The sequence below is a fragment of the Athene cunicularia genome (genome assembly GCF_003259725.1).
Source record: "Athene cunicularia isolate RWA chromosome 2 unlocalized genomic scaffold, athCun1 chr2_part1, whole genome shotgun sequence".
In the NCBI taxonomy this organism is placed as follows: Eukaryota; Metazoa; Chordata; class Aves; order Strigiformes; family Strigidae; genus Athene; species Athene cunicularia.
In genome coordinates this window covers 51851359-51878858 of record NW_020799095.1, presented here as the reverse complement: position 1 = coordinate 51878858, position 27500 = coordinate 51851359, and the positions used below count along the sequence as shown (strand labels likewise).

Genomic DNA, 27500 nt, shown 5'->3' with positions numbered 1-27500 from the left:
ATCTTCAAAGATCCAATTCCGTTCATCTTGTTCTGGATGCTTACTTGCGATTTGTAGTCTCAATAACGAATAGCTTATGCCTAGATCACTTGGCAGGAGAAGGACTGCATTACATAGGTTAACACAGATTTCTGCTAGTGGGGAATAGAAAAGTAAACTCCTTTAAGTGGGTATTACAAGGAACATCAGAATCAGGAGAGAACTACATACTGTCTCACATTTTTCCCTTTCATCGTATTTGTTAAGAGATACTTACAAATGAAAGAACTTTCATAGCATCTCAAATTTCTAGACATAATTAGTAACAATAATACTTCAATGGTGTTTAAAAATATCTCAGTATTAAAGGTAAATAATTTATGAAATGAGATACCTGTGAATAAGAGTTTATAATATGACTCTGAATTTCATCCATTGTGTCTGTTCCATAGGACACAGTACCTAGGTGGAGGCGCTTAAATACCATCTCATTCTGCGTAAGTGTTCCTGTAACAAAGAAGTAGTGTATCACACAGCAGCAAAAAATACCATGAGGCCACAAAAAACCTCCCCAAACCTTTCTTTTGGAAAGAAGGAATGAATCATGAGTTATCATCAGTTTAGTTAATAAAATGAATATTTGTGGTGAAAGATCAGTTAGTCATACTAGAAGAAATCACTGGTTCCACCTTCAAGCTGATTCTGCCAACACAACTAAATATACAAGCTTGAAAAAAGGCAAGAATTTTTCATATGAAAGACAGAAAATGCAGAATCTGGATGGAACTGACTCTCAAAAGTCAATGCAAGAGTTTATACCATGTACCAGAAAATCTAAAACAAAAACAAAACCCCAACCTGCCAAATTCATACAGATATCCTGCACTTCATGTACAAAGGGAGACTTTCTGGCAAAGGGTGCATTTAGTGTTATCTTAAGTAAGTCATTAAGACCTAAATTCACTTCCAAATGTGTTAGATTTAGCCTCCAACCAGAATAAGCCAGAAAAAATAAAATCAGTGTTTTCAGAGCTCACTTTACATTTGTAGGAAACTACAGGGTATCAGTCACAGACTGACACTTTGCATCCACCTCTGCCAAAGAGTCACAGCCTCTGGGTTCTCTAATTGAGGGGTGGGGGCTTCAGCCTTCCATGATGGTGCACATCAGGCAGAAAAGAGATCACTACCGCCTGGCTTCCCATGGTCAATTTACAAAAGATTATTTTGATTATGACCCTTCCTAAAGCTTCTTTTCTATGGTTACTAAGTTAAATTAATATAGTATAAAGTTATTCTTCTATTTAACTATACAGTTTTGGGTCATTAAAATATATAAATTTGATGATTAAATAAGTAAACAGAACATGGTACCAAAAGTTACATTCTTGAAGCTTCTACAATATTTTTAATGCGGAGCATATGATAATTATCTATAAATAAAAACTGCAGAATAAATTATTTCATATTAATTCTATTTATCTATTTTTATATCATGTCTTTGTCCCAGTATGCCAAAATACACAGTAAGCCACAAGAGAGAAGACTAAAAGCATGACATATGCTATAATTACTATCTGGAAAACAGAACTGTTTGGACAGTTAGCATCCAGTTTATGCATCTAATGGGAAAGAACGATTAGTAATCTTCAAAGATTCGGTAGGGCTGTAAAAGTCTGTCATCTTTCTCAGTTATACTTAAGATGTCTACTACTCCTACTCCCTGGTAATATCTGTACAGTGACACTTCATCCCAATTGTTGTACCATCATACTGCACTATCAGATCATGTTTTCCTAAATTATCAGCACTAGATGATCATTCCAAATTCCCCCTCTACCATAAAAAATTACACTTCCCATTCACTCTTCCTTACATGTTGTTGAGGATGTCAAATAATATGACTATGAAAAAAAAAAAAACCCTTTTAAAATATTTAAAATAAGGCTTATGTTAAATACATAAATTCTCCACAGAATATGCATAACATTATGAAAAATTCACATGAGAATTAGAATATTCCCAAGGTTGGAAAACAGCCCAGAAAGACGAAGTTCCTGATCTCTAGAATTAGCAAGTCAGAATTTTTTTGTTACTTTTTTTACAAGGGATAAGAAGATTATTTTGTTTTTACAGTAGTCTTAGAAAACCGTGAGAAGTTCTGTCTTTAGAAAGCTGTACTTTGAGTCCTTTTGTTAAATTTAATGAAATTTTTTACTTTAATAACAGACTAGAAAAATACAATCATTAGTTTGCACGAGAAACATGAAAGTTTCCACTAACAAACATGAGACTAAAATCTTAATTTCTAAAAAAAACCCCTCAAACCAAAACCCAAACCCACCCACTTTGTTCAGCAATGTTTATTGCAAGAAATTTCCAAGTAAATCTCCATCACCTTCCTTACTTTCCAGTCATACTAATACCCTCTCACTGCCCTTAGCTGTGCCAAGCCTTTGAATTAAAATAAACATTCCCTAGGAGTTGTGAAACTAAATGCTACTCAAAACTTGAGACAGCAGGCAACTGTCAAATCTGCTTCCCACTAGTTCTGTAATTGCTGCTTGGGAGAACTGAGCAGGAAACAAAATTAGCCCTATGATTATTATATGGAAAGATTATTTCTTCTGACAGTATTAAATCAGTCCAACTCCAAATCATGCATGGTGAGGGAAAGGTAGATAGGTGGAAAATTTGTGTGTTCCCTCCCCCCAAACCCCTTCTCAGCAAGTAGAAAAGAAAAGCTTCTGAGCAGAAAAGTATGGATCTTCCTATCCTGCAACAATCAGAAGCCAGGGAAGGAGGTTTAGGAAAAATGCAAGAGGAAAAAGAATCTATACTTATAAAGACAAAAATAACCATTCTGGCAATTCTGATTCAATGCTCACATCATATATATTACTTATACCAGCCTTTTTATCAGCTACAGTAATAGGAAACATCTATGACATACAAAAAGAGGCTATAAAAACACCTGTATCTGCTACACAAAATTGTAATTAAAAAAGAAGACTAAAAAAAACAAAGAAAGGAAAGAACAAACAACAATTACAGTTTGCTCATGCTTCTTAAGGCTAGTGTAAGGCTTTCAACAATAGTCACAATAAACTGGACATCTTATTAGACAAAAAAGAGTAGCTGCATTTATGAAAGAGCTCCTAAAAGTTTCTGTGGCAAATCAAAATACACCTTTTTCAGTCATCCACATGGAAATTTCACCATGTATATAAATTTAGAATTTACTTTAACATTCTCCTAATGAATGAAATACCGAAATAGGACAGAAACATTCCCAACAACTTGTTCCAGATATTAAATGGTGACTATCAGTCACATTTTAACTTTAGCAGCAGTTCTGTCTTACATTTGGTTTTTCAGTTGAAGACTAATACACCATGACAAAAACCCCAGATCTTTCACAATGCAAGCCCTCCAAATATCTAGAGGTAGATTTTCTAATATAGCCCACTTAAGAATGAAAAGCAACCCAAAACTGAGCTCTCTAGTCTGCTCAAGGTCATAATACAGAACAGTGAAAGAGCTTTCTATTTTTAATAATGCTTTTTCAAGACCTGCTTATCAATTCCACACTTTCAGATCATGGCTAATATGAAGTTAGTAGATTAAAAAAAGCTTATTTTAGAAAAGCTTCCAGAAATTATGCTAATGAATATATGAAATACTAATACTATTATACATTCTTAATCTCTGCCCTGAAACGCAGGTACAATACAAGGAAAATATCCTGACAAAAAGTTAGTATACAATTGCTGAAGAAAAATTTAGTATGTTCTTTAATGAAGCCAAGAGCTCCCCCCCCTACAATTGTATCATTAAACACAGAGTAAAGCAGGCAAAGAGGAAATTAATTTCTAAGGAAAAAGTCCTGAAGGCATCATTCCCTGGGTGGCAACAGATGTGATTCACAACAGAGCAGTAGTTTTTTTATTTTGTTTTTGAGAAGCAGATGCAGATCTTTCTCATCATATATTACTAGATGGTAATTTGGACCGATATCAACAATCTAAAAAGACCAAAACATAAAAGCAAGAAAACATTTACAGCATAAAAATTAATAACTTTTTGAGAAATTGAGAGAATGAGTAACTTTTAATAAAAATATGAGTACTTGGTTTGAGCTATTTGCTTAAACAGCAAATAAAAGGCTGTGTAAATGTGAACATTTCTATGGAAACTTTAAGGGAGATCAGGCCCAATGCTCTTAATAATGAGACTGTTGGCAACAATCTGGAGATATAAATTCTTTATATGAACCATTGAAATAAACATAACCTGGTATAAAACTTAAAAAGAAAATGAAAACACTCATGGTAAACACATATATGCTACATGTCTGCTCACTTACCAACTGGCCATAAACATAACTCCCACAAAACCTCAAACCAGACAAATCCCAGTAAAACCCATTAAGAATGAGGGCAAAGACAAAGAGGAGGTTATTCCATCCTGGGCAGAAGGTAACAGTAGAGGTAACAAGTTAACACAGTCATGAATAGCAGTAGCTATTTCCTCTGCATCTTCTGGTTCCCACAAGAATGACAGCAATATCCAAGAGTGACATCCATGCTCACTGGCTACACTGTGCATTTTCAGCCCATGGGAGTCCAACAGAAGCCACAAAGTAAGGATTCCTTTGACAGACCTACTTTGAGTGCACGTCTGGAAGTTTCCTGTAGGATCTCTCCATCAAAACTTTCAATTGCTAGTCTGCTCTACTCACCCTGCAACCTTAGTGGTACTAAAAATCATAGAGTAAGTGTAAGGGCAATAGTGTGAATATCCATCAAAATGAAGTGAGGAAACATTCTATTAGCATTTTTTTAATCACTACTTCTCTGTGGTAGCTTATGTTGAACAGATAAAGACTCAATTAAAGTATACCTTAAAAGATTAATTTTCAGAAACAATTACTGAAATTCACTATTCTAATAGTACCTTACATTAGGCACATTTAATGAAAAAGCCCATATACACTATCGTCTAAAACATGGGTTTACCAGAAAATCAAGAATCCCATTGCTCTATGCATCTGTTCAACTATTATATCTGTTAAGTATCTCAATTGGTCCAAACACCCGCTAAAATGTTAATTACAGAAATCAAATACAAGTGTATGCATTAGTAAATAACCATGCTTGGAAGACTCTACATGTTTGTTTTAGCTGAATACTTTGGTACTTGTGAACAGCAAAAGGTTTGCCATCCTACATCCTAAGCAACAAAATCATTCATAAATATTGCTAAGTATTTTTATTTTTCTTTCATTATTAGAATCTTTTTGTACCCCAGAGAGGTCAAGATATCATGCTCATCTGCCCATGGAAAATACTGGAAGCTGCTCCCCTCCTGTAACCGTGTTCCACCCCACACCCCCCTCCCCGCCATAATGGATGACGCCTTTCTGTCAAACTTATATGTGATTCAAGTCCAAACAACATGGCATTTTGGGTAATGGATGCTATAATTAAAATGTGAGTCCTAAAAAACCTGTTGTTTTAGTGGGTGTTTTTAGTAATGGCTTTGTTCTACATGAAGATAAAAACTCCCTAACAAAGGAATTAATGTATTGCTTTAATAGGCTGCACCCTGAGTTAAGTTTTAAAATTTATGAGTTCTCTGCAGCATTGTTCTTTAAACAATGGCATTGTCAAATGCAACCAGTGAGAAGATTAAAGTTCTCCCAGCAGATTAAGTACAAATTATCTGTCCTCCTGTTTCAGCATCATTTGTTCATTTATCACATAACGTCTAGTATTTCTGGTCAGTGTCAATATGCTCTGCATCCTTGCAGTTAACAGATGTCTTCTCTTGTCGAATGAATTACTTTATGTTTCACGCACTGGTGGCCGCAGATGTGTCACTATAGCAACATCATTAATTTCAGATCTTACCGGAAACATGCACTCCAATCAAACCTAATTATACCACATTGCTTTCTTGTCCCACAATAAGGAAACTATAATGCAATTATTGGGATACTTCATTTTCTATTCTACTGTGGCAAATGAGAGAGCCACTGTGATGGACGCTTCTTGTCAAAAAGCTTATTGATGAAGCACAAACCCAATTTACAATCATACAAAGGACTACCTTGCAATTACGTTAGTAATGCAATGCTCCTTAGACTCAACAACTAATTCTCAATCATTTCCAGTGAAGCTTGGACCACAATATAAGATTTTTGTGGACAGTTCTCTGGTTTCCCTTTCATTTTCGACACTGAGAAAAACTTCACCTGTTTGCATTTAACGAGATCAGCCTTTTAGTCCTGCTTTTTAGTAGCACCCACTTGGAGAGAGCTACAAAACTGGTTCTCTTCTTTCTCTGACAGCCAAGCCTTGAAGGGGCAGAAGAACAGAATCAACTGGTTTCTATGACTAGAACTGAAAATTCAAGCGCAAAAGTACTGAAGTCAGCTCTCATGAACAATGTATAATCATGCAGAGGCAATCATGGATTAACTGTACAGATTCTGTTCATTACTCAACAGTGTATTTCACATTTATGATAAAATGTAGAATGAGACCAAATTTATTCGGGAAAGGAAACTAGAAGCAACTATCAATATACTCAGGTAAAAAGTATATTGGCTACGTGTTTGTCCAGAATTAAAAACAGTTTAAAATTTGCAGGAATTTAAGACTAATGACATTGAGCATTGTTCCTCATTGCAATCTGAAGAGCAGCGTGGCCTGCAAGGCTGTGGTCAGCGTTCTGAAGCTGGTGATGTCTGCTGGACTCCAGGCTTATTTTCACTTACATCAGCTTTCAGCTAACACTTGGATAAAAGTGCATAGGGTGGGACTGCTGACTGTCAGTCCAAGTCATATTGGAACTACTGCCCTAGAATACTCCTTTTATTTTCATTTTTTCATCATTAACTTACAGATTCAGATCTTCCTCCAGTAGACTTCAGTGCTCTGAAAAGCCTTTGAGGTAGAATGCTAGCAATCTGCCAAACTACTTATAAACACATTTGCTGGTAAAAGCTTTTTAACATTTGTCTATTTAACCCCTCTTAAATATGCTCTCTGAAAGGCCAGAATACAAGTGCTTCTTCTTAAAATAAACCAGAACTACTGTGATTGCAAGTGGCATGATGTGGGTTGAAAAAAACCCCCCAGAAAACAATTAGAAGCAAAACAAGGTTGTTTCTCTTTGTATATGCAAATGTATCCTTTCAAAGCTTTATAGATGTAACACAGTATTTTTTGCTTTTAAAAACCCAGTATCACTAAATTTTAAGTTAAAAAAAAAATAAGGAGAAAACCTGTGTTTTTAATTACTGTTGTATTAGTTTAAGTGTATTGGTTGTTTTTCTCAAAGTAGAACCGCAACAACTTTTTAAAAATTTATTTTTCAAACAATCTTCTATTTCTCAAACAGGGTAGTAGGCACATACACCTTGAGGAAAAGGCAGCAATACACTCATATTTGTGCCTCAGAATATAAACTGGTCACCAGAGTAAGAGTATAATTCCTGCATTGCAGAGTTGGTGAATGAACTGTTAGCATTTTATTTGCAAGCCTCAAAAATTGCAGTGCTGTCTAACACTTGAACTGCATTTCCAGTTTGGTATGGTAACTAGATTTTCTATCAGAAAAGTTTAAGAAGTATACGTTGGTTTTGATTACAAAGTAGTGCTTTGGGCAAATGAACTCTACCGCATTGTTTTGAAAATTCATTATTTTTGAACATACTTCTTTTTCCAAACATATGCTGTAAATTACATATTTCAAGCCTTTGATAAGACAGCACTCAGTTACATAAATTATCATGATGAAGGGTGCAATTAAAAACAATAAGCAGTTTCAAATAGCATACAAATCATTAGCTAACTGAAATAAAACTTGTTAAAAGAAGAACTGTTCACTTGCTTTGAAGAATTACCACACTGTAATTAGCAATACGCTTTTCTACGTGCTAAGAAAGGTGGCAGTTGTCTTTATCTTTTAGGAAATAGAAGAATAGCATTCAGAAGTGTACAGGGTAACATATGTACCTATAGAAAAAAAATGAAAGTGTGTTTTAAAAAAATATGACAATATATTAAATTTACATTTCATTTCAAAATATACAGTAATGGAAGCATTCAGCATGGGAGAGAATGTGGAACTGTTTCAAACAGAAGCAGATGTAAACTCTGTATTATGCTCTCTGAACAGTATAACATAGACCAACTCCTGCCCCCTCCCCCCAAATGCTTTTTCACCATTTTGAACTATTTTACTTAGAACTACTAAAAAATGTATTCAGCTGTTTGAGAAACAGCTTCCTTAGTTCAAAAATTCAGCTCCTTAAAAAAAACCCAGTACATTTACCAGAACTGATTTATTCAGTCTCAGAAAGAATGACGAAAGGAGAAGAAATATTGTATTTCCTAGAGAATTTAACTTATTATCTATGAAGATATTTCTCAAAATAAACTTTAAGATTACTTAAATACATCTAGAACTAACAGCACGGTAAGACTAATGGCAGACAGCAGCACAGCGCAAGCTATTACTTCTTCACACACTTACCTACCTTGTGATCCTGGTAAGGGCTGGGTTTTCCAGGATACTAGGTCAGGTATAGGAACATGCTATAGTTATGAAAATGAAATCAGCTGTAGAACTGGTGTTTGTGAAGTAAGGAGTAACTGACTTTATGGGGATAACATGTCATTTTGGAGGCTGTTCTTATGACTTGTTTCAGAAATTACTTGCTCTCTCAAAGGCCATTCTTAACTTTATTATAATACAATATTGCAACAGAAATGAGGTGCAGAATAAAATAGCATCCTGAGCGCTAATCCCGAGTCTTTTCAGAGTAAGATATATGGTACTCTTACTAATGCTATCCAGTGTTCTGTTACTATAGCAGGAGTGTTCCCACCAGAATAAATCAAATTACTGCCAAATACTAACTTTCACGTGTAAGGACTGGCCTACCTAAGCCTACAGGCACCGGTACAAAAGTCCTCAAGCACACGCTTAAAATTTTAGAGGAAAATAAAAATCAGCAGTCTAATTCTACTCTTACATTAAGATAGTCAAATAAAGTTTAGAAATTCTAGAAAAGTCATCACATTTCAGAATTATAACCTGATATACCTGTTTTATCCGTTAGTAAATAAACTAATCGTCCCAACTCTTCTGGTATGGTGCTAGTTCGAACAACTGTTCCAGGAATATTGTCATCTTTCATAATCATCCACCCATAGGCTGCCTTACCCATGTCCAAGTTCACACGTAAACTGCAAAGGAAATTTATACCGTAATCAGCGTGAGTATTAGGCAAAGTGAAAGTTATAACATAAAATTAAAACTAGAAGCTCTTTTTAGGATACCTGAAAAAGATTCTTTAAGATGTTTAAGTATATGCCACAAAAATTTTGAAACAATGCTTTTATGTGTTTGTAGAGTATGTATCACATTAGAAATTCAAGCTCCATCTCAGACTCTTAGAAGCTATTGCAATACAAACAAATGCAGCACCATGCCTTCTGCATGAGACAGACTGCAACACTTTGTACAGATTCTTGACATAATTACATTGCTACGCTTACACATATAATATTATATACACTTTATCATAAACAAGACCCAATCCCTATTCAAGTCAGTTTTTATCTGTTAAAACCCCTCACAACATCTATGTTTTCTTTATGACATGAAAGTACAAATATTTTTGTACCCTTCAAGTCAGTTTTGTAAAAAACTACTTTTCTTTAGCAAAGTATATAACTACATAACTACATTTCTCAACTTCTCTTGTAGTTTTGAAGTCAAGCGACATGTTGATTTCTGTTGACCCTGCTCTAACAGAAATACTGAAAAAAACAGGTAGGACAGTGGCTATGTGAACTATATCCAGCTAATTTGCCCAGGGCACAGGACTCAGTCCCAAAGTTTAATAACAGGTTTACAGTAACATGACTCTTAAAAATGTTCACAGGTATATCTCAAGGTCAAAATACTGCTAACATACTTCAGACCTTTTTTTAACAGTCCTGAAGTGCTGGTTTACGGCATAACCCAAACAGCAGTCACAGTTTTCATCTGTCATTTTGCAATCACAGTAACAGACTTGGTTGTGAATTATCTGAGGTAACAGTGGAGGGAACAGTGAATCAAACTGCAATACCCCATAAAGAAAAGATGCATTTAACTAGAATTGTGAGAACATCTGAAGTTTCAACGCACACTGAAAAAAACCCCAGTTTATTACACATCCCCTCTTTCCTGAATTTGTACAGCAGAAGACAACACATGTTCCACAACAAAAAGAAACAAGATTCTTGACCATTCAAGATAGTATTTTGTCCTTTAACTTGCTCTTATTTTCCCGTTAAAATCAGCAGCAGGAGGAAACCATCCTTCTACCTGGTGATATACCCCAATTAGTTTTGCAATATCATACCTAACTTCAGCTGTCTTCAGACACACAAATATAGAAAAAAAAAAAATAGGACAACAGAAGGACTCCTCTACCAGATTCTTTTTATTGAAAAATATTACAGTAAAACAAGGAGTAAAATACCAGAAGTCACTTGCCTCACACTGGTTAACTACAATTTTACCCTGTTGTACTCAATCCAGAGCCAGTAATGAGCAACCAGTACTTGTATTATGTCTGTTAACTTGCAGAGTTAGAGGGAATATAAGAATCAGTGTAACACTTCACACTGAGATATGTATCAATCACTAGAAGGAAAAGCAAAAGTTTTACTCCTCTTAGGGATAAGAACTTGCTAGTTTGCCAGTCAAGTACAAAGGATGCTGTCTAGCTCAAGAAACACGTATAGCTAGACAGTTGCTCTAGCCAGAAGTAAGGAGGGTAAGTGAAGGATGAAAGCTGCTCATCACCCCACTTAAAAGAGGCATTTGGGATATAAATATTTTTTTTTTCTGCCAGGGCTACCAAGACAGAAATTCTGTGATGAAAGCTCTATTTAAGGCAGCAATCTCAGGTACATGGCACACAAAGAGGGAAATTCACATGGCTGCTCTACCAATGGAGACCTACAAAGTCATCCAGATAGGAAAAAATCCACTTCAGTGAGATTAAATGAGAAAAATCTTAAAGCTGAAGTGCAGTTCATTATCTTCACTTGCACCTTTTGTAAGTGTGTGTGTTACCTGTTTTTGATGTTGTAAACACTCTATACATGCATTTAATCTCACTTGAATATAGTTTAAAGGTAAGAAAAAAAAAAAAGAAAAAAGACAGCTTCTCTTGCTGAGTGGTGAGGAGAAATCTGTATTTCAAAGCACTGAGGCATTTCAGGAATTACCCGAGCTTTCCAGCATACACTGCTAAGTGGAACAGAGTGTACCCACTTTATGCTGATGGACCTAATAGAAAGCTGGCACCACTGGCCTCCAGAGAAATAACATCTCCCCAGTGACTTGTATAATCCAAGACAGCTTTCTGGCACACAGAAAGATATTGGGTATATGCCTGAATTGTTAAGATGAATAAAGAATTAAACAGGAATAAAATAAGGAAAAAAAATGAGGGCTACTGATAGATTTTTAGTATTAATTCTAAAATTTGTACACTGTAACCTGCTCTGATATCCTTCACCTAACACATTACGGATATCATGTAACACTAAAAATGACCAAAGCCTACTAATCCCGAGTTTGCTTTCAAAACTATAAATGTCTCCAACAGAACTTCACAGGAATGGATAGAAATACTTGACTGAAAAGTCCAAGAACTTTTACACAATAGAACAAGGAGATACTAAGCTTAATCAACACCAAGCTACTTTCAGTGCTTGACAGTATTAGCTATAATTTCTCATAAATCCTTTGTGGACCTTACGAAACCTCATTATATAACTAAAACCATTTTAAATTCACCAGTTTTTTAATCCTCCTCAATTTTCTCCAATTTAAAAGACTCCATATGTATCAGTTATTAATGAAAATGCACAGAACAGCATCACATAGCATTAGCACATTGTTGCATCAGTAATGGTCATTTTTAGCAAACCAATCAACATGTGATCTTTAGTAACAGTATGTTGATATGGGTATTTGAAGGCTGTTGCAGAGAATGAGCATATTTAATGAACATAGCAGTGTGAAGTTTCTTGTCTCTCAACCTCAGCACTAGTTACCCTAGAGCAGACAAACCCAAGGCAACTTTTATCCAACTTGGGCATTTATTCCATGAAGAGCAAGGTGTCATTTCCTCTTCAATTCTGCTTCAGAACAAATCAGTAACACAACATTTCAGAATCCACACTGCTTTTTACTATAGACTAAACCCTTTTGCTTTTATTCCCTCAAAAACATCAGTAGTGTTTTAGGTTAAACAATTTCATATTTACAGAACTCTTAAATTTCATTTTTTCCCAAATGGTAATGATATTAAGTCCCTTTGTAAAAAAGCCTGATTTTTGGTTTTCAGTTAAAATGTACAAATTTGCCAATAAGCAAAGGTCTTCATGGAGAAAGTTTCAGACAAAAACATTTAGAAACTCCAGAAACATTCTGCCTTTCACGACTCAGTGAAAAGTAATCAAGGCCTAACGAAGTTAACAAGGACAATTTTGTGAACAAAGTGATACTGTGCCTAATAAAATTCCAGTATGAATCTGGATCAAAATTGTATGATAGCTTTACTTGAGCTTTTGCAGGCATGAAGTACTTCCTGAGCAGTTCTGTATGTAAGCAGAAGTTTCATAGCAAAGAACAAAGCCCTGCCAAAATTCAAGATACAGTATGGGTACTTGAAGTGGTATTCAATTTTTAAAATAAATTAAGTAATTGTAATGTAGCCTTTTTATTTTCAAGACTTCCCAGTCCCCTATGGCTACAGCCCTTAACCTTCCCATCTCCCTACTTGCTTGAAACAGCCATAAACTATACACAGACACATTATTTAGAATCTATAAACTGATATGGAATAATTTTAAAATTACTGGTCAAAAACCAACCATGTTTTATTTCAACATGCCTGGAAAGTTAAATCTTCACAGAAAGTGATTTTTGGAGCCTGACAACTCTTAACTGGCACTAAACAAATAAAAATAGAATAAAACAGAAGTTACTTCTTTTAAATACAATATTCTATCAAGATCTAAATATATAAAAATCAACCCACAACTCATCCCTTTAATTTCCTCTAAATCCCATATTTTATTTGGAAAGGAAATCTGAATATAATGATCCTTTTGTGTTTACCCCACTATATACATTTTAGTTAGTTTTCTGCTCTCTATCTGATACTCCCAAGAAGAGCCTCAGATCTGTGATCTTGTATAAAAATCAGTCTCACTAGTTCTCCTGAACTAATTTTTCTAAATTTTGTCTATTATACACGCATATAAAAGGAAATTAAAGAAGGTACATCCAGCACTTTATATAAAAAGGAGGCAATGAATGCAACTTTAAAAGAGAATGCAATCCTACACACTTATGCTTAAGTATGTGTGACAAAAAAATGTGTATCAACACTGGATTGCTATAGCGACTGTGACACGTGTAGTTTTTCAAGGGCCACATGCAACCTAGGTACAGATAATTAGATGTTGTAACGTAGGTAGAACTTAAAACCTCAGGAGAAAAAACTAGCAAATAATTAATGAGAAAATTAATCTATGAATTTCTTACAGGCTGAAAACATAGCAGAGTGCAAAATACAAGTAGAACGCATGTCAAACAAGCACCTTGGCACAAGAGACATAGAATATGCAGCTCAGAATAACAATAAATGCTTCCTATTAAAAATGTTTCTTTATTATTTTCACATTTATCAGGTCAGATGCCTTCTTTCCTTAAGCTTCTTACACAATAGCAACAATATTAATAGTAGATGTCTAATACAAATAATTTTCACAACATGAATATTTTTAGTGTATTCTAGACAAATTTGGCATTACTTACCATAATATTATTAGATTAAAAACAGAAAACCAGCTAGGAGCAAATAGGCAATGTCACAAGATTAAAAAGGAAAAATATCTACCACAACAGATCAGTTAAAAAATGTCTTTTTTTTTTCAACTGATTGTGCTTTCTCTATGTAGCATGAATATCAGACATTGTAAGAAAAGCACAAAGCTAGCTCAAGCAGTAGTACAGCACCATACTGGGCAGGGTAAAACTTACTCTTAGTAATGAGACACACACACCATAGCTCCTGATGCATGAAGAAGTCAAAATTAGTTTGTAAAACATAAAGAAGCTTCATGTATTTTTCAGTCTCTATATAGATTGCATTATATATCATGGTATGGTATAAAGGCATTTGTAAGGACTGCTTAAACTCCTTTAAGAGTAACTCTTTAGCTTTTTCACACTGAAAGGTTTGCATCACATCTCTATTCTGCCTGTATATGTGAGACTGCATATCCTGATACTCTCACCTGTGTATGTTATACAGATCAGAGCTCCAACAAAGACAGCACAAACTACACTATGACTGAAAGCAGCATAGCTGCTTGCTGCTGTTAGATAGCCATTACAGTCCTGCATAGGTGTGAGTTCCCTGGATCTCGCGAATACACAAATATACCTATTTGTATGATCTGGGATTCAGTTAAATATTTATTAATTTCATGTACAAGATTTCCTAGCAGTGTCTTCCTCACTGCCCACTGGAAACAGACATAAACTGACATAACTTGAAGGATTTTCTTCAGATGCTCCTCTTAAAGGCCCAGAAAAAAGCAGCCAGGAGCCAGGTAGTGCCCCAAGACTTTACTACTTAAGTGCAAGGCAGTTCTTTCCAGATGTTTGGGACAGCTTATTTTGGCAGAATGGCTCAGTGCCCAGGAGCCTTAGGGTGTCTGAAGGAAAAGACAAAAGACATTTCAGCTTCAGTGTACAACAAAACTAAAGGATCCTCCTAAAAAGATGGCTGATTAAGCCCCTGTCAATCCAGCTCTGAACTGCTACTAAATATAGAGCCTGGATGATACACATTTTTACCAGATCCCCAGTCAATACCTTATTCTTTTATTATAAATCCTTTACATTTCTTAACAGCTTAGCAGAAGCATGTACAGCTACAGGATTCACACGTCTGTATACAGAAGGCAGTAATTTCAACAAATACTGCTTGGCTAAGCTTAAATTATCTTGAAAAACTTTCCTGGCTACATTTTTTTTTTTTAAAAAACAAAAACCAAAACATCCCAAGTCAAAGTGCAACCACTTTGTCTTTCAAGTTGTTGAAGAAGACTGGACAATGAATAAAGGAAGTCCCATAACTTGGTGGTGGAGGGGATCCAGTTTGGTGGTGCACTACCATCCCCGAGGCTAGCCTTTTCTTTGGCATTGGCTGTCAGTTCTGAACTGATCACTACAGCAGCTCAAAAGTGATCTGAAGAGATGCTACAGCTAAATGGCATGGAAAAGGATGTAATTGCTTTTTGGCAAGGCTCTCTAACAGGCCAGTAATGCCTCCTGCACCCATATACACACTGAGTTTTTCAGCTCAGTAGTTTAGAGTGGGTATCTTGCATCCCATGTTGATTGAAGTTTCTTCTGTTCCCCTGTACTTAAAAATACAAGTACTGGTAACTGTCTCTCTGGCAGCTTTTTTAAAAAAAAAATTAAAATTAAAAGAACTGATCAAATTAGTAGCTGCAAAAATTGAAGGAAAAACTCCTCAAGACTTACATCATTTCTATCAAAATTTTAAATGTGTACGGTAAATGTCTTCAATTCTACACAAAAAGAAATTAAAATCTCCTGATAAAAATGTAAGCCTGATTTTAAAGAGATAAAAAATTTAAAAGAATGTATCTATAATCACAGTGATAAACTGGGTAAACCAGGAAAAGACAGCATAATGATGGAAAAGCTTTAACCTCATCTTCCCCCATCTGAGCTGCTGACTTCTCGTTAGCATGACTGTTTTTGTTCTCTGCCCTTTATCATTCAGAAAATAGACAATCCAAAAAAATGCAAGTTGTTCAACAAAAGGACTTTACTCTTTTAAACAAGCAAACAAAAAACCTCAAACATCTCAGGCCTAAGAACTTCCATGCTGGTATCACAAAAAGTAACAGCATAGACATAGCTGAGGAGACAATCTCCCCCTGCCTGCTAAGTAATAACTGCACTAGGTGATATAGACAAGATCTTGTAAACTAATGGACAATGCATTTCGACTAATGATTTTATTTAAAACAAGTAATGAAATGGTCTCAGTGACATTGAACGAACCAATGGATAGGCATTAATGCACCTCAAACTGGCTAGAGCCAAGCAGAAAAAAGGCTAAGAATGCAGAGAAACATGGAAAAACTCAGAGAACGGGTGAGCATAATCCTAGAGAGATTTAGTTCTGCACAGTCTGTCAAGGACTTACTTTCTATCTTCCTTTCCCAATAAATTCTAAGAAATTCAAATAGATTAACTTTGTTGGGAGGCAGAGTGCCTATGGAGGTTCCCTGCGCTATGCCTCCTTCATAGGGGAAAAAAGAAATGTCCGTTACAGAAGAGTCAATTTTAAGGGCCAAATGTTTCTCAGGGTGCAGGGCTGTTCAAAACATTTTACACATACTGGTTCTAACACAACCAATTAAAATCTGGGCTAAGCTTTCAAGGTTTGTTTACTATTACTTTTTCTCCATTTTGCTTGATTCCTTGTACACTACAGAACGTGTGCAATGTTGTGGGCTGGGCTTTTGGGGGTTGGGGCATGGGAGTGTGGGTGTTGGTGCTTGGGGTACTTTTTTGTTTGGCTGTGCTGATGTTTATTTGGGTTTTGGTTGGTTGGTTGGTTGTGGTTTTTTACAGATGCTTTATGTTTATACTTCTGAAGTCTTACATGCCCCACAGTAACACCCCTCACAGTGAAGCAACACTGATCTAGAGGAGTATTTAGGATGCAACTGAATCATGAGGAACTAGTTGCTCCCCAGAGAAAAAAAGAGCTCTTCTTCCTCTTAATTATTGGAGAGGCTGCACAGAGACCAGTTAAACTCTGCTAACAGTTGGTTATCTCTCCCTGATGATCTTCACCTAACATGTCTGACCATGGAAAATTAGTTTCTTTTTGCATACCTGGAATTTCCCTTACCCTGCAAATCAAAAGCCAAACAGAACTGCAAAAAAGCTCTATGTTTATAAACGTCCCAAATTCTCTAAAACCATCAATCAACACATTTAATGCGTGCATGAGTTCAGATATGCTTTGCCTCTACCACTCAATCCTAATCTCCCATGTTCCACTTCCTTTACCTGTGAAAAGTTCATTATTTCCCCCATATAGCTATTTTTAAAATAATGAAAGGACATAACACCTGGTGCTTCTGTGTCATCAGCCTTGTAATGTTCATCTCCAAGAATTTACACTCCAAATACAGCCTAAAGAGTATGTCATTTCCATGATTAACATCCAGAAGTGAGGGAGAGAAGTGTAGTTATATCTGAAGACTGGCATGACTAGAGTTACTTTATTTTGCTAACAGTGTGGGAAGTGACCATATATATGAACGATTTGAACTGAAGAAAAGTTGGCAGAGAGACAGATAAACCTCTAGAGAGAAAAGCATTCTCTGATAGATTCCTGTCTGATCTTCCATAGAGTAACTATATGGTCCATCTCAGAACTAAACCAATCACATTCTCTAATACTTGTGCTTTGTACAGTATCTCCCACAAGCACTTGAAAAATGGGTTTAGGTATATCCTAGAAATTATTTTTCAATAAGAACTATTCCACAAGTCCACTAAACAACTCTGAAGTTGAAAATGAGCTGCTCAATCAACATGTTTTTCAGTGGCATATGTCGAACTGTCAATAGAGTCAAATTTACTTATGCTACCTATATGCTCTTAATCCTCTTGCATCCAGTAACAAAGATATATCTGTCTTTTAACTATTTTAATAAGTTTTGGCTTAGTATGTTTATTGTGGAAGAACACAGTGAGTGACAAGTGATCCTTTATACTCTTAGCTCATTTTTCCCTTCCCCTACATATCTTTGATGATTAAGTGCATCTTTCAGCAATATGTAGACTTATCATTTACATGCAGCATTTTTTGCCTCTTCATATGGATAAGTTGCTTAATACTCAATAACTATGTGCACGCGAGGGAAATGATGACATGACCTGAACAGCAGCATCATACAAGCAGTAAGGGAGTTATGACAATGACAGTTTAGAAAGATACCATAAAAGAAACATGAATATGTAAATTAAAAACAAGAGCCAGTTAAAGGAAGTGGAAACTGGTCTAAGATGACTGCTTTCTACAATGAGATCTCCTCAACTCCCCAGCAGATTTGCTGGAACCTTCTTCTTCAACTTCCAAAGAGAATCAGTTGCTCTTGCAACACAAAAGGAGTATAAAAATACAGGTCCTTTAAATTATAAAACCTTAAGACAGATACTTTCTGAGTATCAAACTGGTCAAATATAATACGTTTTCCTTCACACAGACCTGTACTTAAAAAATGTGAACACATTAACATCTACATTATGTAAGCTTAGATAAAAATGCCTAATGAAACCCTCCTGTAGTGTTTGGATTTTTTTTTTCCTTACACAACATGGATTTAAACATTGTGTGCAAACCTGAGGGGATAGGTCTTAAGCCTATTTACAGTTTAGTTGCTGCTACCACTGGGCTTAGTGAATGACATGCCTCAAAAACTGAGGAGTTCCAGAGAGCATCTAAAATTAACAATCACCTTAATCTAAACACTGGATATTTTAACAGGAGGGAGTATTTCCATTCTGCAAAGGCAATATCCATTCAAGGAAAAAAAAATTCATTTCAGAGTCACTGTTCTCAGTTCTATGTCCACAGAAGACTTGATTACACACATAGATATTATTTCCTGTTCCAGTTTATCTGCAATTTGAATATACAGTACTCATGCTTAATGAATTAATTAATTCAGGGCAGGTCTCTACTTGGTTACACATGTTAAAAGTCCTCTCACTGTAGAAGTGCACCTACATTATTCAGCCATTCCATTTAAATTAATCATTGTTGTAGTAAAAAGTCTGTATTTTAGCCAAAGAAATTGAACATTTTCAGTATTTAAAGCATTAAAAATAAGAATTCCAAAATACACCTAAGAGTTCATTCAAATACATTTCCTATGACCACGTTCTCAAATATACAAAGATTGTATCCTTATTAATACATTTATGCTAGTAAAGGATTAGATATCCTGATTACTCCAGCAAGATGAACATTATACAAAAAAAAATACAACAGTATTGTTTTCTGTACAGTGATCCTTCAAGAATCAGCAGATTTGTTGGCACCTTCTCCTTCAGCTTCCTGATAAGATCAATTTCCTTTGCAATGAGAAGCAAGTATAAATTTCAAGAAAGTCACATTCAGTGAAATTAGACATTTGTTTTTCTTTCATTCTTATACATACCTGATGGGGATGATATAGGAAAACAGGAGGAGGAACCGGAAAAGGTTGCGATACCATGGGCCTACAAATCCTTGCAAGGTTACCATAACAACTGATAGTGCAACTAAAGCCAAAAACAGGGCTTTGGTCAGTTGATTCAACTCCAGGTCCAGCAAGCCAACCTAGAGGAAGAAGTATAAAGCAAGTTAGCCATGAGCTCAAATTGGCATTTTTGCAATGCAAATAATTAGCTATTATTGGCTTTATTCCTACCTATTAAAAATCCATGCACTCTTAACAATTAACTGCATTTTGATAACTCAATTGATTATGCATCAACTGCATCATCAAATACTTGCATGCAGTAGCTGTTCCCTGTTCACAAGACAATAACAATTCCCAGAACCAGTGTGAACTGTCCCAGGCAGGCCTTCTGAATGCCTTTACATCTGACACATCCCTCCCCCATCTCCTGATCCAAAATAGGAACACAGGAGGGCAAGGAGAAATGACAATTAAAGATGAACAAATGAGCAGGAACAATTTTTTTTGTCATGCACGCAGCAAAAATACTGGCATTGTGTATTATACTTGCAGGGTAGCTACTGCTCATTTACTGCTAGAAGATCAAAATCCTGTTCGATTCAAGAATCAACGGATAAATGTGACAGAGCTACCTTCTCATTCATATAACTAGTGTACTGTAAATTGTAACGATACTCCCATACCGGTCTGTAAATCTGAACTAATTGCACAGAAATATTTTTTAATTGTACGACGCTTTCAATTATTCAATATAATAACAAAACCCAACAATCAAGTGGAATATCCATTTTCAAATCAAACTAGTAAAACAGAGCTTCAACTTCGCATGAGTAAAAAGGTATTTAGAAACATTTTAGCAAAAACATTGAGAGGCTATCTTTCATCCACTTTTTCTCATGAAAAAATATTTTTAAGCTATGTAACTAAGACTCTCACCATTTCAATAATGTATGCTGTAAGCTAAGTATTTATACTCCACTTTTTGGGATGCTCTTGTAGTCAGTAAAATATGTGGGAAAATTATGTCAGTAAGAGTTTCCTAGGCCCCGTCACAGATGCCCCTTTTATCTCCAAGTCTTGCCAGTAATACCAGTAAAACATAACACTCCCTTAGATAACAAACAGTTTGCAAAAGAACCACTTTAAATATAGTTCTTAAAAATTCCAACAATCTTGCTTATACATGGGCTCTCCCTTCCCTAGAGAACCAGGCAGCTGAAGACCACAGCGGCTGATTTATCAGCTGCATTTAAAAAGCAGCACAACGAGAACAAATATCTTGCAATTTCCGCTGCTTCAACTACTACATAGTTTATGCTTGAATTATTGAGAAAAATAGGTTTTTGGATTAAAATGAAGAAAAATTAAGCCAGGGAAGTAGAGCATGTTTCAAAGCCCAGATCTTTTTGCGTTGACAAAGGCAGCCTAAGTTTCAGGCCTCGCTGAGGATCAGATGAAGTCATTATTCATTCAGTCAGGGAAAAAAGACTCAATTACCTCAACCTAAAGATGCTATCAATGAATGCAAAGTGCATATTTTACTCTATTCATCCAAATCCCATTAAAAAGTGAAAGGAATGATTTAATCTGGCCTTCTAGAGTTGGTCTTTTTTTGTAATAAAATAAAGAATCACTGTCTTGCAATATGCATAACCACTACCTCACACTTTTTTTTCCTGCATCATGGTAGTGAAAGCCTATCTCTCCCCTCAGCTCCCCCCTCCGCCCCCAGTAAAAACCCCACCCCAGAATAGAAATGAATAAAGAGCTTCTTTGGAAAGAATGCCACTTTTTGGACAGAAACATTAAATTTAGTCCACTGCACACTGATACGCAGCTAATTCAAAGCATTAATACCTTTCTAATTGATTAAGACAGATGTGAACTGAAGTTTGGAATCCAACAAAAATGCATTTGGAGAGTTATTAAGAGAATAAAAAAACTTGATGATGAAAATTTTTCACACAATGAATCTCTTGCTCAAGAGCATTTGGTTTGTTACTAATAATGTCATCCGTTTTCATATAGATCATAATACTGGCCATAGTCAATTTTAGTATTTTCATTTACTAGCAAGTGAAGGCAATTGCAAAACCCTACTTAAGAAGGCACACAAAGTTTTAATAGAAATGCATTCTCCATTCCTCAAAAATTAGTTACTACAATGTACTGAAATGTACTTAATTAGTTTAATTCTGTGCCTTTCCACTTAAACAACTTCTGCACTCAATCTAATGAAACACTGTGAATTATCCAGATACATTTCATGTAGAAATTTACTGACATTCTCTAAAATTCACCTGCATATTGGAAAAGTGGGTAAACTTCATTTTAACTACATTGTGTTTTTATCAAAGCATTAGTAAAACATACCAACTTAAAGCGATTTCTTTCCTTTTGAAAATATTCATAACCAGAATAATTTTGACAATATAAGAAATAGATGAGTTAAGAATTGGAGTAATTTTCCACATTTATTCCTATTTCCCATATTAGAAAAGCAGATTTTCCTCTACTTGTCATAATATTTGTTCTGTTTGAAACAACTGTGTAACAAAATTAAACACACCACTGGAAATTTTAATCTCCAAGGGAAAATTTGTACATAATGTCTAAGACAACCACAATAGTTTTGCAAAGGGGCTGCTCTACAATAATGAACGCAATAATTGCCTGTATAATCTAAAATGCTACTAATGGCAACAACTGCAAATCCATTTAGCTCCTCTTTAATTTATGCACAAAGTTTTAAATAGCTAATGATTCTCAGTAAAATAATGGTTTATACCACCAATAAAAAGTATGTCATTACTTGCACCAAAAAAATTCTACAAGTTTTAAAAATACTTTATTTTTGAATGAGGGAATGATTAAAGATTTAAATCTCACATTTTGGGCCACAAGGTATAGAGAAAAATCTTAAATTAATTAGCAAAAGTTGAAAGCAATAAAAAAACCTGACTACTGAAGTAGAACATGAACAGTAATATTGCTATTGCTGCTCTAGATGCATAACTTTTGGGAAAGGTTATCCTCTGAAGCTATTATTGTAGTAATAAAACAATTCTTCTAACGTTAGAAAATATATATTACTTGGAAAATGAGAAAATTTTTAAATGCTAGAATACCGAAATCCAAAATTTAATTATTAAATGTTGCACAACAGTAAAGATTTCTCAAAATAGTCTATTGCAGTAACTTTTTATTCAATTACAGTTTAAAGTGCATTAGAAATAATTGCTCATAAATAGCATTTCTACAGCACCCTACTTTAATGCTGTTGAAGTATTAAGGCACTATCTTATGAGATACTTCTCCCACAACCAAATTCCTCCACGAAAGTAATTATATTTCAGTAATCAGTGTGGTTCTGCACTGACAAACACCATATTGACTGCAATGAATTTCATGGTATGTATGTTTGAGATAGACTTTGGCTTTAATTGGCACCATAAACATAAAAATTTTCTTTCCTGTTCTTAATATGTGCTCTGAATTTAACTTTATTAAACATCGAATACTAGTCAACTATTCATGTTTTCAATAATTCTAGTCTGAATTTAGATGTAACATCTACACAAAAAATAAAGTATTTAAAATTATTAAAATTTAGATAATATATCTTTCATCTTTGGGCTAACAAAACTAAGCTTTGCCTAAGAAAAAATGATTCCTAGAATTTAATAATTTATACTTTTTTTTTTTTTTTTTTTTTTTTTTTTTTTTTTTTTTTTACATAGACTACTACATAACGTTAGCTGCATATATCTGAACCCCTATGGCTTGTTTAAGTAATCTGTCAAACCTTTCCTATAGTCCCTGGAAATAACAGATTATTAATCTGTGTTTAAAAACTAAACAAAGAGAGGCATCATTATCTGCTTACCTTAATCTTTGATACTAAAAGCATGTACAGCAACTCTGGAATCTGTCAATGCAGCTGCTTTGTTAAGTCTCCTAGTTCTAAGGATATTCTTATGAATCAAATGTTTACTGCTCAGCAATCCAGGTAAACAATATAGCCAATGTAACAACAAATCAAAACAAGTAAAGCATGTGAATTCCAAATTTAGGAAGTATCTTTCCTTAATTCACTGTACTCAAGTACTGGTCTGACAAATATGTTTCTCTACAAGTCTATCCTGATTAGCATAAACCCCACCAAATCCTGCATACAGGATGTTACACTTTTTAATCACTATCTTACTCATTTTTTGAAGCAGTAGAAAACACTGATATAAAGTGAAAATTTAGTGAAAAAAGTCACCTATTCCTGTTTTTTCTCACATATTTTCATATTTTCTCTCATATTTTCAAATATCCCAATCACTGGTTTAACAATGACAAACCTTGAAAACATTTTCTGAAGCACTAAAAACCTATAACAGGTTTTATTCATTTTAGAATTAGAGCAATAATCGTGGTGGTGTGTGGGGGTGTTCTACCTGACTTAGCAAAAGTGAAATAAACTTTAGTTTTTTAGTCCACTCCAGTGCAGTTATGCAAAAATAATAATGAGAATTGATTCCAGTAGCATTTTCTGTATTTTCTTTGTCAAAAACAATGCATGTATCCTCATGCTAGCTTTAATGCAACCCAGCATCACTCTGACCAAACTAAAATATCTGGCATTACATTAATATTGCAGGTTTATGGAATTGAATTACATCAATTCTACACTGATTTCAAGAAACATTTTTAGATATTTAGCATCCATTGTATCCCCAACAAAACAAATTACTTGTCTATATTCTTACAAGAAACAGCCCATATCCAACAGATTGGCGCTTAAAACAATAGAAATATTTTAAAACTCAAGAAGAAATACACCATTATCATCCAAAGGAAGAAGAGTAAGCTGCAAGTAGATAATTTTCTTTGAAAGTTTTGATGCATATTCAAAACCCGAGGTTTAAATGCTCTTAAAAACTAAATACATGTATTACAGTTTGAAATTACCCTTCTGACTTGTCTGGTTTTACAACAGACTATTCCTAAACCTATGCTTGAAACAAACTAATCACTTTAAGAAACAAAATTCCCTTTTGTAGCTAGCAATATCTATATGGCTAAAAGAAAATGAAGACTCAAAGACTGTTTCTGCCTCCTTTATTCCTATTTATCATCCTTGCCTTTTCCAGAGTCAACATGATTTGAGTTTGGATACTCAAAGTGAAACTTGAAAGTCCTTTCCAGATTTTTAGAGGTGCTTAACCCTCTCTAGTTCAGTCTACTACAACAAAAATGTGAGCTACATCCACAATTGTACTTAAATAGTGGACTCAATTGCTTGAAGGGACTCATTTTGACAAATACTGGCCACAGATTTCATAACCTTAAGTATGTCTTCTTTTTCAGTACTCTATCGGTAGTGAAACATGTTTCACAAGATCAAAATGAGAGAAACTGAAGGTGACCTATTCTTAATATCCAGTTGACTATAAATCTGGTTTTCATTAATTCTTTTGCAGTTTGCTCAACTGTCCAAATGTCTCTAAATATTCTCCAGCCTGATGTCTCTTTTCAGAATCCGTCTTTATATATAACAGTGAAGCCAATTAATTGATATGCGCCTCGACCTTATTTCAGTATTTTGCTCCAATTTGACTGAAAGCTAAAAAAGGAGACATGAGTTAAAGAAATGCCATGTATCGTTTGGTCAGCAGAGGGTGCTCAAGATTGGTGTTAGCTACTGTTTTCAAAAGCTCTCTGTCGGTAATGCAGTACCAAGCACAGCACTGTACCTTTACTTTACAAGGCGACCTCTATTTCTGTATCATCTTCCTCGGCCGACAGCATTTACCTCGTGTAGCTTGAAATGTTCTGAATTAATTATTCGAAGGACTTTGACAACTCAGATTGTGTACTGAAACTATTATATTTCCTTAGCAAAAAGTTACACTTCATATACTCTTACATGGTTACAGACTTGCACCTTAAGGTGCCAGTAGTCACATGCTGTGGGACCATATGTTCTCTGACTTTGGTACATATTTATCACATACAAGAATGATAAAAATGTGTACGGAGCATATTAAGAAACTGAAAAGGTAAATGGCTTCTTAAATCCTGGCATCCATATAGGGACTGTGTTGTATTAGTAACATACGCTCCTCCACCACCCATCAATTTATAATAATTACTTCAATAATCTAAGATAACCAGTCATATTGGAGACTTCAACAACCAAAAGCATTCACACAGTGAACTCTTAAAGACATCAATTTTTTCAATTTAAAACAATCTAGGTACACAAGATTCCATACAGAAGACACTGAGAGTTTCACAATCCTCCCTACATCTGATCAAAATGGGTAAGACATGGAATTCTAGGGGAAAAGAAGATCAGGATTTAAAGATGTTTGATTTTACACTAGAACACTATCTTCAGATTTATATTTCATCTGTATCTTTCACAAATGCTTGTTATATCTTCTTTAAGGTATTGATCATCACCAGCTTCAACAAGATTTATCTAGCATACTGTCATGTAATCAGTATTTTTAATGGTCAGAATACTGAATAAGCAGCTTTTACACATTACACACTTATTAAAACACACTCAGTGGAGATAGCATTTTTTCAAATCTGAGTAGATTGAAAAAAACATGGCTTACTCTCTCTTAGCTGAAAATAATTAGGTTTGTCAAAGTAACTGCAAAACTAGCATGGAGAGAACTGGTTTCAAAGTTTTTAGTGTAGAATTTGCAATTATATAAATAAATGAAATAGCTCAGTACGAGGTACTACTTCCTTCAAGAAACACAATCATATAAGGTTCCTAACAAATTGATAGTAACAGATAGCTCTTTCAGTTCTGTAAATTCTGGGAATTCTAATATCTAGACTTCAGACCATGCAGCTGACTGATCTAAATAACTTTTTTCCATATGGAAAGCTGCACACAATTATTTTTGTCACTGTAGGGCCTAAATTCATGTTTTATATATATTATGTCACACTGTATGTTTAGTAAGATTTCACGAGTGGTATGAGAACCTTGTAGCTTTTTCAAAGACATTTTAAAAATTAAGCACACACTTAAAAACATGTATTTAAAAAAATCCAACATTTGCTTACTTCATATTAAAAAGGTGTTAGTAACTCAGCTTCTCGTAGACTACCTAGATTAAGCTATTAGCAGAGATTTCTTAAAGAGTTTATCTCACAACAGGGCTGGGGGAAGAGAGGTCAGAGCTAAGGTTATCAAAACACACATGGCAGTTTTTCCATTAAGAATTCAATTAAATAAATGAAGCCAAGAACCCAAGAACTTTAAGCTTAAGTTTTACAATTCCATTTTAACCCAGATCAACAGTAAGCTTAAAAAGACAGTTAAAAGGGTTTTTTCTCCCATCTTACTCGAGGTTAAACTGAAAAGCACATTTGAAGATTTCTTTCCATGTAAATTACATAATTTTATTTAATTATATCTTGCTATTTTAAAAGTTACAAGAAAGTTCAGAAAAAACCTTAATTAGGAAACAGTGGCATATGTCAAGCTGGTGCTTATGCCATAAAAATACAGGGAAATCTGAGCTACAACCTTTCTTCATGGAACTGTAATTGAAGTAGTATGGTACATACAACACACACTTGACTAAAGCAACTGAGGCAACTTTCTGAAGATGGATCCAACAATAAATGCAAGTGAATAAATAAAAACAAGGATGGAATTAAAACTATCTCCACTGGTAGTATGCAGCAATTATTTAACTGGTGGAGAGCTTCCAGAATCTCCCTCCTCCTCCGCTGTGTATACCTCAACTCCATCACCCAACCTGTCTCAGCACAGGTCTGCATACAAACACAATTATCTAGGTTTTCCTCCACAGGAAATCAGGTTTAAAAAACTAAACAACCATACATCACAAAGCATCTCAGAGTTTGTCTCAAAGCATTTATATCTGAATGCTGTTCATAAGGAATATGAATAATTATATATAATAATATTCAGGAATGCAGGGAAAAAATTAGAAGGGAATTCATAAGTTAATTTATTTTTATCTAGGAGAATACCAGCATTTTGAGCATTTTGACTGCATCAAACTTTTGTCTCTGTTCATACCTATTCTTGAGTATAAAATCTTGTTTGTATACAGGCTACGAAGAAATGTTTTT

At 34.8% G+C, this 27500-nt stretch overlaps 1 protein-coding gene across 1 annotated transcript in view; it reads right to left on the bottom strand.

The window, feature by feature from the left end:
• Positions 1-27500, bottom strand: part of ATP9B (ATPase phospholipid transporting 9B (putative)) — a 165464-nt gene that overhangs the window by 35273 nt on the left and 102691 nt on the right. The window contains exons 12-14 of the mRNA XM_026843584.1: positions 19356-19516; positions 9097-9239; positions 374-486 (exon numbers count right to left, since the gene is read on the bottom strand). Of these exons, the coding sequence (XP_026699385.1) occupies positions 374-486; positions 9097-9239; positions 19356-19516 (417 nt within the window). The remainder of the gene's footprint in view (positions 1-373; positions 487-9096; positions 9240-19355; positions 19517-27500) is intronic.